At 34.4% G+C, this 15,573-nt stretch overlaps 1 protein-coding gene across 1 annotated transcript; it reads left to right on the top strand.

Annotated features, from left to right (window-relative positions):
* Positions 1-286: 286 nt before the first annotated feature.
* LOC113064522 (class I histocompatibility antigen, F10 alpha chain-like) lies at positions 287-4,031 on the top strand. Its single transcript, XM_026235382.1, has 3 exons — positions 287-509; positions 2,089-2,433; positions 4,018-4,031. Exons 1-3 carry the CDS (start codon positions 287-289, stop codon positions 4,029-4,031), a joined length of 582 nt encoding a protein of 193 aa, XP_026091167.1.
* The last annotated feature ends 11,542 nt before the right edge of the window (positions 4,032-15,573 follow it).

Genomic DNA, 15,573 nt, shown 5'->3' with positions numbered 1-15,573 from the left:
ATTTTTTTATGTAAATTAAAGAACAGACCTGCTTTCAAGGGGTGTCTATGTGCCACAGCTTTGTGAAATAAATGATTTTAAATTATAGTCAACAGGAAACAAAAGAAATGGCTTTTGTAACAAGAAGAAATATGAAGCAAGGCTTAAGTTTGTCCGTGTGGGATTGATTGGATGGTTGTGGTTAAGAGCCTTATGGTGGTGTGTTTATTGTGATGTTGATTGTTTATTGAATATTTTCTCAGCGTCTCACATCTTCATCACTACATACACTGGAGTAAATGGACAGATGTTTGAAGAAACTCCAGAGTTTTCTGCTGTAACTACACTAGATGGACAGCAGATTGATTATTATGACAGTGAGATAAAGAAACTGATTCCCAAACAGGACTGGATGAAGGATTATGCATCTAAAGACCTGTGGAAAGCAGATACTGAGATCAGAGAAAATGTACAGCAGATCTACAAAAATAATATTCCTCGTTTAATGCAGCGATTCAATCAGACACACGGTGAGTTACAATACTTCATTACTTGGCTCTCTGAAATGCTTGATTCTAATTGGTCAGTCTTGACATTCGGAGGTCTGTTATTCACCATACTTTCAATAGAAACGCTGTGTAATGATGCTTCATAAATGTCTCTCAGATCATAATGCAGATAGCCTATACTCCGTCTCATTTAATCTAAACAGTCTCAGTTGTCGACTGTATTTACTGTAAAATGAAAGCACTATAATAATACTGTTGAAGTGTTTGTCTTGATGATAGAATTATTGTTATGCACTCTGTCATGGATTATAAGATAATAAACAGGTAAAATATTAAAATGCTGTATAATAAGTGATTTGACTATTAGAGGGTGACACAGGAGTGGATTTTCAAATCTCTCCCATCCCCAGCAAAAAATAAAATAAAAAGCCCATCCCGTTTCAATCCCGGAAGAATGACTCCTGTTCTCCTGTGTTGTATTTCTTTTGGCCATAATCTGTCAATTACAGTAAAAAAAAAAAAAAATAGAAAATAGAAAAAAAAAAAATACTTTAGGTTACATACAAATTCAAAGTGTAGTTTTTATTTTTTATTTCATTGAACTGAAAGCCACCTAAACAATGCTCATTGTGCATTGCACACACATTACATTTCATGTAAATCCTCCATGCTAACACGTTTTTATTCTTTCTTTTTTATTCTCTCTATAGATTTATTTTTCATACAGAGTTTCGAAGTTTCTTGCTCAAGTTCACGTGACCGAGACGGCAGAATCTGCATCTTGTTTTTTTTTATTATTTTAAAGAAGCACAGCGTTTCGTTGTTATTCTGAGTGCACACAAATAAACGTATATGGATTAGAAAGATTTATGACTTTTATCTGTAGGACCAATAACTACAGAATATTTATTCAGAATATAAGTGAGAGCACCATGCCTCCATCTGTCCTGCTGTCAGCGCGCTGCTGTTCAGTTTCCACACACACTTTCCACACAACATTTCTGTTGGTTAACATTAGATTGCGGACATGTAAAGTTGTTACTACATGAATCTTTTAGATGAAAAGCTATATTTGAGACAGGGACAGGGCAAGTAGAATTGAGTTCACAATTAAAATATAAGCCTACAGTTTATACTTTAGGTAGTTTAAATGGTAGGATATATTTGTGTATAAAGTTGGGGATCAAAGTGTAATTATGATTCCCAGTCCCGCCCACTCCCGCTGACATTTTTTCCTGTGTCCCGTCCCAATCCCATGATTAAAAAATGTCAGCCTCTAGTGACTACCCCTTAATTGTCTATCTTATTCAAAGCTGCTTGCTAGGAATGATTTTTCTTCATGTAAGCTTTTAGTTTAATGAGCTAATAATATAATATATATATACTCATACCAACTCATACCAATATCTTATTATACATATGTATACTTACAGTCAGTTATCACAAAACAAACCCAGACAGCGTGGTCAGGAGAGTCTTGTATCTCACTGAAGAGCTTTATTAGTTCATTATCCTTTACTTATACTACACTTAGAAACATCAAATAATTATCTTGTACATTAAAAATATAAAAAAATAGTATTATCTCTCGCTCTTTCAGGTGTTCACACGTATCAGAGGATGTATGGATGTGATTGGGATGATGAGACTGGAGTCTCACGTGGGTTTGATGAGTACAGTTATGATGGAGAGCGTTTCATCTCATTGGACCTGAAGGAGAACAGATACACTGCATCTGTACCGCAAGCAATACCTACAGTGATGAAGTGGAACAAGGACAGAGAACAACTTGTCTATCTAAAACGATACTACAGATATGAGTGTGTTTACTGGCTGAAAGAGCTCTTACATTTCTCTAAAGCTTCTTCTGAGAAAACAGTTAAAGTACCAGAGTCAACAGGACGGAGTTTGACAAAGCCAGCTGTCAATGACAACAAGAGTGATGGTAAGTTGAAACCTGGTTCACTTGTCTCTATGTGCTGTGCATTTGACATATTTTAGAGGCAAAACACATGAGAATGTCGCCATTTTTCTTCTGTTAGTGTTTTTAGGTTTATTTGCTTTGTTGTTGTTTATGTTTTCCTGTCATATTATTCAATGCTTATTGTGTTTATGTTTCTCTGTGTGTTCTAGGATCTGATTCATATATCATGCCTACAGTTGTTATTATCATCCTAGTTATTTTAATATTGAGTGTACTGTATGCACTTCAGAACAACTGGGATCAAATCAAACAGTGTAAGTACCAATGAGCTGTTGTGAGATATATTTCCCATCATAAGTGCAAATGTTTGCACATGTGTTTCTGTGTGTGGTGATACGATGAAGAAGAGCACAGTGAATGTGAACCTGATGATGTTTTATCAGTTACACCTGGATTATTTTCATTCTCTGAAATGATTAAACTTTAAGAATTCTGTTAGTGGTGTGTGTGAAATGGCATGTGAATCCTTTGATAATGTTCTTTAAGTTTAATTACAGCATGTTATACTTCTGTTTATCTCTCTTCACAGGCTACAAGAAGAGATATTACAAAGATGTTAAGAGTGATGAATGTAATTATAAAGCCTCCATAATCAACAAAAGAAGGAGAGGGGAACGGGCGGACAATCAAATGAAGAGTCGGCCCGCCCCTTGTCATATTTTAACATTTGAGCATTTCCCATTGCTCAGTTCCTCTGAAGAGGAATGATCCTCCCAGCCATCCCACAATATTCATGCAATTTTGCAAAAATACATTTTAATGTATTAATTCTGTCAGCAGGGTTTCTCAGCTGTGATCGGTTTTGTAGTTTTGCAAAGTCAGAGGAAATATAACCAAAATAATTTCTTACCATTCTCAGATCCGTTCAGCTAACCATAGAAAAGCGGATTTTTTTTTGTATCCCTCATTTGTTGCACTGAATTTTGTTAAACGAGAAACTTTGAATTTGCTGAAATTTGCCTCTAAATAATTTTCAGTAAAGATGCGACACACTACCATTTGAACAATCTTTAGAAATTAGAATACATTTTCCTAAACAGATGTGAATATATTTATGTACATATTTTATATGTGTAATCATGTGTGCTAGTACTATTTGTGCCTTATCTCCTTTTCTTTCTGTGTTCTGGAGTCAATGATCAGTTTAAGTTTGGTCTGTCTGAGGGTTTCTCATTGGAAAGTACTTGTTGAGCTTGTGCTTAACAAAACAGAAACAAAAAATGATGACGATATGACGTTCACAACACATGGGGGTAATACAAGCTACTGACTTACATTACGAGATCCCATGATGAAATTCATGCAAGTTGGATCTGCCTGTAATTTCAATTTTTACTTTGATTTTTGGGTTGATTTTGAATCCAGCTCTCAATTTGTTGATGATTTCGGTCACATCATTTGGTTCTCAATTAATCATATATAACATAAATTTTCATTTAAATATTTCATTTATTGAGATTCAGTGTGTGATTAAAGTGTTCCCTTTCCAGTAGTGCATTTAATTTGTATCATTCTAAATATAATATTATAATCCTTATAACACAGGGCAACCTCCGTAGTTATTGGAGGCCTAATAAATAATGTGACCCATCCATCTCTAGTGCCAATACGTGTGATAGTGCTGCCTGTGTATGTTCTCAGCATGTTTTGGGGTTTTTGCATTTTGTTTTAGTGAATTTCTCCGAGACCTCAAATGTCACAGTTTTAAGTCTGGATGTTCAGGGCTTTTCAGAGATACCAAATGATTTGGATGTTTAACCATAGCCACTCCCTCTCCTTGGATTTTAAAAATGGCTGACAAGAATTTAGAGAAAAATGTGTACATCTTTATAGTAATATGATAATATTTTGTATTTAGAATTTAAATCTGATTAGGATATTTATCATTCATGGATATTGTAAATAACCATATAATGAATTCATCCAAATCACAAATCATACAAATTAAATATATATGCATTTTTCATGAAGTAAAAAGATAATGTAAATTTTATCAAATTAAATAAGTGTATTTATTAAATGTAAATAAAATATAAAACAAATGGTAGTCATGTAAACAATGACTATTTGATTCAAATATATTTATTTGTGTTATATTAGAATTTAATAACTAAATATAATAATTAAAAGATTAAAATTATTAGAGGTGGGCATAGATTAATTTTTTAATCTAGATTAATCTCACTGTGATCTTGAAATTAATCTAGATTAAAATGGCTCATTCGAATTCTGCCGATGGCATTCAGAATATGTGTGTTACCCAAATAAAATTGACAAACAGTAAGTCTTTGAGAAGGGGTTTATCAAGCTAGGTGGTGCATTAGAACATCGAGTCCGTGCTGCACCACATACGTTACGCACACGGACTGCATACGCACTGCAGACGGAGTATGTGTGAAACAGGCATGAGCCGTAGCTGGGGTCAGCGGGGACCCGGTGAAGGTTGTACCAGTGGGCCCTGTTGGAAATTTTTTAATATGTATGTTCATTCATTTTTATTTATTTGTGCTATTTACACAATGTTTAAGTTTTTTTCAAGTTTGTAGGTGTCAAGGTACAGAAACCAAATAATTAAATGTAAAATAGCACTGGATAGTCTTCAATGTAAAAATTAAATATACAATCAAACCTACATTTATTCAGACACCATCAACATTTCTCACATTATTACAGTTTTGCTATATATATAAAAAAATTATATCTGGTGTCTGAATCATTTTTGGTTTGACTGTTAAAACTACAAAGTAATTCAGTCAAGAGCAGTGAGAGATTTTCTTTCATTTTCTTGGATTAACATTACAGCAGCCAATCGCTAAATTAGGCGCGGTCCCTTTAAGAGACGATGAATGCATCCAATATAATACACATACAGTTTTTATTCCTCAACTGTTTACTTTTACTTAAGAAATAACTGACAGTTTTTTCCAGCATAATTTCCAAGGTGGATATTTGTACATATTTTGTATGTATTTGTTGGCACAAGACCATAAAGAAGCAAATTCGATGTTCAAGTGTTTTGAGACGCCTTTCTCTGCGCGAGCCCTGAACACCAGAACACCGCGAGTGCTGAATTGGGCTCTTTCACATCTTTTTGTTTGTTCAAACTGCGATTTGTATTTGTTCGTTCAGGTGCAGGAGGGACTTCGAGGAGAACTTCGCAGAAGAGAGCTCAGTTCAGTGTCGCTGTCCGTGATACGCGGCTCTCTCTCTCTCTCTCTCTCTCTCTCTCTCTCTCTCTCTCTCTCGTGCGCACCGAACACAGCGCGCAAGTAACCAGTTCTGTTCAGCTTTTCCGCGTCTAGTTTTTGGATGCTTTAATGTTTAAATCGACAAGCGGTAAGGCTTAAAAACGTGAGAAAGATAAGCTTTCGTGACGATGCGCAGCAGTGGCCCCTCAACTGTCCTGAGCATCTTTTTAGGCTGGCCTCAGCGAGTCAGTTATATAAAATATCAAGGTGAAAGTCATCATAGCTCGCTTAGTATAGACCCAGCTCCCAACCCAACTTTGAGAATAGATTAACGGCGATATTTTTTTTATCGCCCGATAAGAGTCTCGCGTTAACGCAGCACGTTAACGCCGATAACGGCCCACCACTAAAAATTATACATGGGAAATATTAATAATATGTAAAAGAAATGTGTTTAATATATTAATGTAAATAATAATAATAATACAAAAATTATTTAATAAAAAAGTGTTTCATAGTCATAAAAAGTCATATACACCTAGGGTGACTTGAGGGTGAGGAATTTATGAGCTAATTTTAATTTTTGGGCAGACTAACCATTTTAGTATAAAACACACTTGTACAGATATAATTTCCTCTAAACTCCTCTGTCTCACATGGTGTAGTCAAAATACTGTGTGGCTCTAGCGGTGACTGATGTTTTGTTTTGCTCCAACTCCCCATTTAAGATTCCGCCATGCTAATTATGTTGGCTTGCCAACATACTGTTATGCTATTTAAACTTCTTCTTTTTCTTTTCTTCTTCTTCTTATTATTTTTCTGAGACTAAACGCTACTCCTCCTAGGGCTTTAAAGCTACAAGCCCCAAACTCGGCAGACACCTGCGGGATAGAGGGATGCTTGTTGCTATATCTTTTCAGAGTGATCAGACTTATAGTTTTTTATTTATTAATTTTTAAATATCAATTCCCCATAGACTTCCATCGTCTGAGAAAAATCGCGCCCCTACTGTTTGCAATACCCGGAGTTTTGTTTACTTTCACTTTTAAACCGGTTAAAAATATAAGTAAATAATACAATTTCCCTCAACCTGACACGCTAAACCAACATATGTGATTATTACAGGGGTCAGGGCTCATTAATAATTGATTTCTGGGCAGAGACCAGTCAGACGAGAGAAGAATCACGGCTGGTCAGCTGCTGGAGGCATTGTCTCCACGAGCTCACAACGAGCGAATTTATTCTTATTTACGACCTTTAAAAACGGCGATTGCACGCAATCCACACGTTAGAACACACCAAGAGCTAAATTCAGATGTTTCTGAACTGTTTAAAGTAATAACATGATATATTCGCGGCAGCCAAATGTCCGCGAGCTCGCGATGTATTTCTCTGAACACTTGAAGTCCACATGACAGCCCCGTTTCGGGGCGAGATCGGACAAATAAATAGGCTACACATTTCATTCACACTGACAAGCTGAACCAACATATGTTATTATTACCGGGTCAGATCTCATTTATAAACTAGAATTAAAAGTTAGTGAACTAACTTTGATGTTGGCTTGGCCATCTTGGCCATGGGGCAAAAGAGCCACAGTACTTGTGTGCTCAACATTCTTGAGTTGCCCCGCTGCAAAAAAATAAAAATAATAATACCATAAAAAAATACACCTGCAACAGTCTTTTTTCATGGTCCCTTGCTGTTTTCTTTTTTTAATAAAAAGCCTAGGCTATGATAACAGCTATGACAGGGTTGTCTAGCAGAATGCGAAATAACCATAATCTCCTAAATACCATTCAATGTAATCTTATTTTAATAGTACTGACAACATATTTTAAGTTATCACATTACTGAAAAATTAAAGAAGGGACACTATATATAGTATACTTTGGCGAGTCAAGAGCTAAACAAAAAGTCCTGTTTCATTACAAAATACTGTAACTTTTATAAACTTTATACTATCACCACAAAATTTTAATTAATATTTATTATAAAATAAATATTTCATAAAACTGAAACTTAAATATATTATTTCTATAGGCTATACAAAACAGAAAAGAAAAAAGACTAAATAATAAGGCTGAATAAGCTGATCTATAGCATGTTAAATGGTGGTTGCCTGTCTATGAATGGTACACCCCTCTAAGCTCACAGAAGTGGTTTGACCCAAGTCCTCAGCAGCCAATGACATTGACCTCTTCAAACTGATTTTTAACGTGTACTTCACGTGTATTTCATGTGTATTTCAACGTGAAATACACGTTAAATACCCGCTGATTTTTCCCGTGTAAACAACACGTTTTTAACACGTTAAACAATATTGGATATAATATCGGAGTAATATAGTATTTTAAGAAGCTATTAAAAAATATATAAATGACTTTACCATGTTGTGCAGCGCCGATAAATAAATAATATTAAATACGTGTTGTCTACGCATGAAATACACGTATTTAAGGTGTTGTTGACGCGTTAAAATTCACGTGTATTTGACCCTCTTGGCCTTCTATACACATTAAACTTAAAAAAAAGACATTGCGTTGTTTTGATATGGATTACTTTATCACAGAATATTTGTTCTGGAGCACTTGTTTAGTTTAAAAGTAGACATGTCAAGTTTTCTATAGATATATCTCTCATGTCTCTTCGTTGAGTATTCATGGAGTTACAGTTCATTTTAATGACGTGTTTGTAAATGAAGATCAGCGCAGACCAAGGCTGCAGACAGCACACCTTGTTTGTTATCTTTATTTTATAAGTGCCCAAAGTTTTGTTGTTATTATGTTTGTATCCAAAAAAAGTAGACCCTTTACAGAGACACGTTAAAATTCACGTGTATTTGACCCTATTGGCCTTCCATACACATTAGACGTGAAAAAAGGACATCGCGTTGTTTTGATTTGGATTACTTTATCACAGAATATTTGTTCGGCAGCACTTGTTTGGTTTAAAAGTAGACATGTCAAGCTTTCTATAGATATATCTCTCATGTCTCTTCGTTGAGTATTCATGGAGTTACAGTTCATTTTAATGACGTGTTTGTAAATGAAGATCAGCGCAGACCAAGACTGCACCTTGTTTGTTATCTTTATTTTATAAGTGCACAAAGTTTTGTTATTATGTTTGTATCCAAAAAAAAGTAGACCCTTTACAGATTCGATTGATGTATTGCTCTTATCTGTATGATTAAAACTGAAAGTGTAATTTAAGTAAATTTCGGGGTTATCAGGAGAAAATGACTCAAAACGCGTATATGCGTTAATAGACTCCAGAGTTAAAAGGCTGTCGTGACTTTTTTTCCTTCCAGTATTCATAAGCTGTATCACTCTGTCAAATTATATTTCATTTTGCACACATAAACAGTTCAAAAACACCTGAATTCTGCTCTTGTTGTGTTCTAATGGGTGGATTAGTGCAATTCGCTGTGATATTATTTTTGGAAGCGCTCATTTCTCTCTCGTCTTTCTCTCTGTTCTTTGGCCAGAGACATAATTTACGTTATAAAACGTTTTCTTAAAATACACATTTCTGTTTTAATAAATGCTCATATTAAATCATAGCATAACACATAAGTAGGTACAAAAATAATCAGTGATGCATGCGACCCTTTTGGTCTCAGTGCAGCTCCCTGCTTTACCATGTTATGCAACGCTGAGCAATCGCTGCGACGTTCAGCCTGACAGAGAAATCTCACAAGCACATATAAACACTCATTTTCATGTGTATAATATATTCTTCTAATTGTTTTGTGCCGTTTCGCTGCAGTGTTTTAACGTGAAAGGCTGTAAATTCTCTGAACACTTAAAAAAGTGTTCAGAGAAATACATCGCCAGCTCGCGAGCAGTTGGCTGCCGCGAATATATCATGTTATTACTTTAAACAGTTCAGAAACATCTGAATTTAGCTCTTGGTGCGTTCTAACGTGTGGATTGCGTGCAATCGCCTTTTTAAAAGGTCTTAAATAAGAATGAATTCGCTCGTTGTGAGCTCCGTGTAGACAGCCTGAGATGAGCAGCAGCGATTCTTCTCTCGTCTGGCTGCTCTCTGCCCAGAAATAAATTATTAATGAGCCCTAACCCCTGTACTAATCAGATATGTTGGTTTAGCTTGTCAGTTTGAAGGAAATTTGTATTTTTAACCGGTTTAAAAGTGAAACGAAACCCGACTCCTCCCCTAAATCTCATTGCAACTGTAGGGGCGCAATTTTTCTCAGACAATGTAAGTCTATGGGTAATCAATTTTTACATTTAAAAATTAATTTAAAAAAAAACTTTAAGTCTGATCACTCTGAAAAGATATAGCAACCACCACCCTCTATCCTGCAGGTGTCTGCCGAGTTTGGGGCTTGTGGCTTTAAAGCCCTAGGAGGAGTAGCGTTTAGAATTTTTTTCTCAGAAGAATAATAATAAAGAAAATAAAAATAAAAATAAGTTTAAATAGCATAACAGTATGTTGGCTTGTTGCCAAGCCAACATAATTATGTCTCTGGCCAAAGAACAGAGAGAAAGACGAGAGAGAAATGAGCGCTTCACCAGCATTTTTTAAGCGCTTCCAAAATAATATCACAGCGAATTGCACTAATCCACCCATTAGAACACAACAAGAGCAGAATTCAGGTGTTTTTGAACTGTTTAGCTATGTGTGCAAAATGAAATATAATTTGACAGCATGATACAGCTTATGAATACTGAAAGGAAAAAAAGTCACGACAGCCTTTTAACTCTGGAGTCGATTAACGCATATACGCGTTTTGAGTCATTTTCTCCTGATAACCCCGAAATTTACTTAAATTACACTTTCAGTTTTAATCATACAGATAAGAGCAATACATCAATCGAATCTGTAAAGGGTCTACTTTTTTTTGGATACAAACATAATAACAACAAAAACTTTGTGCACTTATAAAATAAAGATAACAAACAATGTGCAGCCTTGGTCTGCGCTGATCTTCATTTACAAACACGTCATTAAAATGAACTGTAACTCCATGAATACTCAACGAAGAGACATGAGAGATATATCTATAGAAAGCTTGACATGTCTACTTTTAAACCAAACAAGTGCTGCCGAACAAATATTCTGTGATAAAGTAATCCATATCAAAACAACGCAATGTCCTTTTTCATGTCTAATGTGTATGGAAGGCCAAGAGGGTCAAATACACGTGAATTTTAACGTGTCTCTGTAAAGGGTCTACTTTTTTTGGATACAAACATAATAACAACAAAACTTTGGGCACTTATAAAATAAAGATAACAACCAAGGTGTGCTGTCTGCAGCCTTGGTCTGCGCTGATCTTCATTTACAAACACGTCATTAAAATGAACTGTAACTCCATGAATACTCAACGAAGAGACGTGAGAGATATATCTATAGAAAGCTTGACATGTCTACTTTTAAACTAAACAAGTGCTCCCGAACAAATATTCTGTGATAAAGTAATCCATATCAAAACAACGCGATGTCCTTTTTTCATGTCTAATGTGTATGGAAGGCCAAGAGGGTCAAATACACGTGAATTTTAACGCGGCAACTCAAGAATGTTGGGCACACAAGTACTGTGGCTCTTTTGCCCCCATGGCCAAGATGGCCAAGCCAACATCAAAGTTAGTTCACTAACTTTTAATTCTAGTTGATTCTATTCTTTTTAGAGACTTTTGAATAGCTAGCATTGAATATTTACCTTTTTTAAAATTCAGTGCTAAACTGAAGAAATAACCCTCATGGTAACAAAAACAGAAAATCTAGTTTTTAGCAAGCTAAAGGGGAAATAAATAGGAAAAACTGGGAAAAACAAAACAAAACATAAAAGACAGAGAAATAAGTCATCGCTAAACTATAACATCAGATTTGACTGCGTTCTCACAAAAGCTAAAAGCTATGTATGATATGTTTATTATACTTTTTCCTGATGTTTTAAAGGCTTTAAAAGAAGCTAGCAATCAACTACTTTCTTTTATCAGTGGAGGCTTTTTGGATAATGCTAAAGCTAAAATACATAGTGCTAAAGACTACGCTAAACCAAGAAACACCATCATGTTTACAAAAACAGAAAAGCTAGTTTTTTTTAAAGAGACTAACTACTAAATAAATTGAAATACAGAGATAAATCTTGGATAATGTCACATTATCTGAAGACAGAGAATGAAAAGTCAATGCTAAACTATGAATCAGAATCAGATTTAACCACACTCTTGGAAAAGCTAAAAGCTATGTTTAAATATTTATTTTAGTTTTTTTCAGATAGATTTGACATTTGTAGGCTTTGCAAGAAGCTAGCTTTTTTTATCTGTTGAGGACTTTTGGCTAATGCTAATGCTAAAAAACACCATGTGAAACTGTGCTAAAATCAATAAAAAAACACCATGCTAATAAAAACAGAAAATATAGCTTTTTAGCAAGCTAATAGGGAATTAAAGAGAAATGCCACATGTTAGACATTGCTAAATGAACAAACCATGTTCACACTAGCATAAAAAAACAAATTCAGACTTTGAAAGCTAACAGGCTAAAGAGGAAATAAAAAGAAATACTGAGATAAATCATGGGTAATGTCACAATATTTGAAGACAGAGAATAGAAAATGTCTCTGCTAAACTATAACGAGAAAGAGAAACGAGATTGTTAGCAAACTAGCTTTAAACTAGCTTTTTTTCTAGATTTCTGAGTTGAGGCATCAAAAGTAAAGTAACAAGCTATTTTATGAATGGTAACTGTAATATTAATACTGAAATATCATTAGTTATTAGTTACATTGCTAGTTACTGCAAAACGTAATATTATTATTGTAACTAGTCACTGCCCAACACTGGCCCTGATCTTCAGCTAATTTTATCGATATAATTATTGTCTGTTTATTGCTGTAAATGACAAATGTGAAGCAATTTTCTCTCCTTAAAGGTATGAAGAAAATAACGAATTCAATTACAGACGAATAACATTAACTTTTTAAGTGTAGTTTAAGTGAAGAGTATGGTGGAAACTTTGACGAATCTGAATCGAGCAGAACATCTTCCAGAAAGAACACACTTCCTGTTTGAAAGCTTTCGACCCTTGAAGCTGCGGTGACGTAGGCTACTAGACCAGCGGTGCAAAAACTTTTTTTGACTCGAGGGGCATACGCATAACAAATGAAGTTTTTTATTTTTTATTTTACATTTTATACAATATTTATACGTGGAAGTATACTTGGAACTGTTCTCCACCCATCTCTACTTTTTAATGAGCATAAAATAAGCATATATAATAAAGTAAAACATATGAATAGACAAAAGGAATGGAAAATCTAAAACAAGCAGAAATTATAGTGTCATTCATTAAAAACAACATTTATTATAGACGCCACGCCAAACCGAATTTACATAAAGCGAAAGTAAAACTAGAGGACTTGTGGAAATGCATCAATCCAAATTTTTTACTTTGTTGCTGTACATAAATGAACAGCTTTCAAATATAATTTCAGATGATAAAAAAAAGGATTTTATTATTCATAAAACAGCACAACCAACACCCAAATACATACTTTACTAAGCAAATAAATATATAGCTAGTCCCCACTATATTATACCAATCTCACATGCATCTTGTTGTCTTTCTCCCATCTATGGGTTACTGATGTGAAGTGTTTATAACAGGTGCTGGTCATATAAATAGAATATCATCAAAAAGTTGATTTATTTCACTAATTCCATTCAGAAAGTGGAACTTGTATATTATATATATAATATAATATAATATATAATATTATGTATATTATATTACTTGCATATTATTTTCTTTCATTTCACACAGACTGATATATTTCAAATGTTTATTTCTTTTATATTTTTATTTTGATGATTATAACTGACAACTAAGGAAAATCCCAAATTCAGTCTGTGGCACTGCTCAGGTGTTATGAGAGCCCAGGTTGCTCTGATAGTGGCCTTCAGCTCTTCTGCATTCTTGGGTCTGGCATATCGCATCTTCCTCTTCACAATACCCATAGATTTTCTATGGGGTTAAGGTCAGGAGAGTTTGCTGGCCAATTAAGATCAGGGATACCATGGTCCTTAAACCAGGTACTGGAAGCTTTGGCACTGTGTGCAGGAGCCAAGTCCTGTTGGGAAATGAAATCTGCATCTCCATAAAGTTGGTCAGCAGCGGGAAGCATGAAGTGCTCTAAAACTTCCTGGTATACGGCTGTGTTGACCTTGGACCTCAGGAAACACAGTGGACCAACACCAACAGATGACATGGCACCCCAAACCATCACTGACTGTGGAAACTTTACACTGGACCTCAAGCAACGTGGACTGTGTGCCTCTCCTCTCTTCCTCCAGACTCTGGGACCCTGATTTCCAAAGGAAATGCTAAATTTACTTTCATCAGAGAACATAACTGTGGACCACTCAGCAGCAGTCCAGTCCTGTTTGAAGCGAGACGCTTCTGATGCTGTCTGTTGTTCAAGAGTGGCTTGACACAAGGAATGCAAAGCTGAAACCCATGTCTTCAATATTGAACCTTTTCACAATATTCTAATTTTCTGAGATACTGAATTTGAGATTTTCCTAAGTTGTCAGTTATAATCATCAAAATTAAAAGAAATAAACATTTGAAATAAATCAGTCTGTGTGTAATGAATTATTATAATATAATTTTTGAATGGAATTAGTGAAATAAATCAACTTAATTATATGACTTTTAATTATATGACCAGCACCTGTATGTATATATATATATATATATATATATATATATATATATATATATATATATATATATATATATATAGTAGTCAACATTTGAAGTGGATCAAAACTTTTCATCACATTTACTAAATTTTTTTTTTGCCATTCTTTTGCATATTTTTCCTATTTTATTGAAGAAAAAAAGAGAACTGCATGTGCTATTAAAAGTTTTTGTTTATTTTTTCCCATTTAAGTAGCTGTCAAATGATTCTTATCCAGTGAACTGTATATGTACAAAAAAGGGTTCCTTTGATTCAAACTATATACAAATACCAGTGTTAAAAGACAGGATAACAAACAGTAGTACATTCAAAGCTCCCATTACACCTGATATTAATATAAGTTTAATAACCAGACAGTATCTGGGTGCTCTTTAGCTGACTGGCATTTGCACCTCATATCGATGTGTCTCCAGTCTGCTTTTATAGATGAAACGCCACACAGATGATATAAAGTGTTCTTTTTCTGTGTTTCTTTGGTCATGTGGTCATCTTGTTTGGGAAAACAGGTCCATGACATCCATACTCATGCATCTTTTATTGATTTAACATGTCTTGGTCACACACGCATGCTGGAAATCATCTGATCTCCACATCCTGAAGACTGATAACCTCACCAAAATCTGGGAGACTTGATTGGAGGAAACCCTTTAAAGACTCATCATTATCATTACTGTCTGAAATTCTTATTAACCAACTCTGTTTTATCTGCAAAGAAATGTAATAAATATTAGTTAAATTAAGATATTTTTAATTACACAAATTATGCTCTGAAATTACACAAACAGCAAATCCTGCAAATCTTTCTCTAATGTTGTTTGAACACAAACATTTAAATATATTGAAATACATATTTTTATAGATACAGAAAATAGTTTTAATCCAAATTAAATCAAATTAGGTCCAGTTTTTCCAAAATAAATGGTTAGATGAGACAGTTTTCATTTTGACTAAACTATTGTGGTCCATGTAAAGGAAATTACTGAAAACTGGATTCATTTCTCAACATTTGAAGATGTTTTGGAGTCAGTTTACACTAGCATTCAAAGGTTTATCACATGTGAATTTAACTGAATTTAAATCCACTTTACTGGAATTACAATCAAACACATTAAAATGTGTGTAAATCCAAATGTTTGAAAGCTTGAGTAATTGCTGAGGACATTCCCATTAATCCTACAA

This window comes from Carassius auratus, chromosome 47 (genome assembly GCF_003368295.1).
Source record: "Carassius auratus strain Wakin chromosome 47, ASM336829v1, whole genome shotgun sequence".
NCBI classification, from domain to species: Eukaryota; Metazoa; Chordata; class Actinopteri; order Cypriniformes; family Cyprinidae; genus Carassius; species Carassius auratus.
This window is presented reverse-complemented; position numbering and strand designations above follow the sequence as displayed.

Coding starts and splice junctions, on each gene's coding strand:
- LOC113064522 (XM_026235382.1), top strand. CDS start 287: ATGTTTGAAGAAACTCCAGAGTTTTCTGCTGTAACTACACTAGATGGA. Junction 510..2,088: donor GCGATTCAATCAGACACACG/GTGAGTTACAAT, acceptor TCGCTCTTTCAG/GTGTTCACACGTATCAGAGG.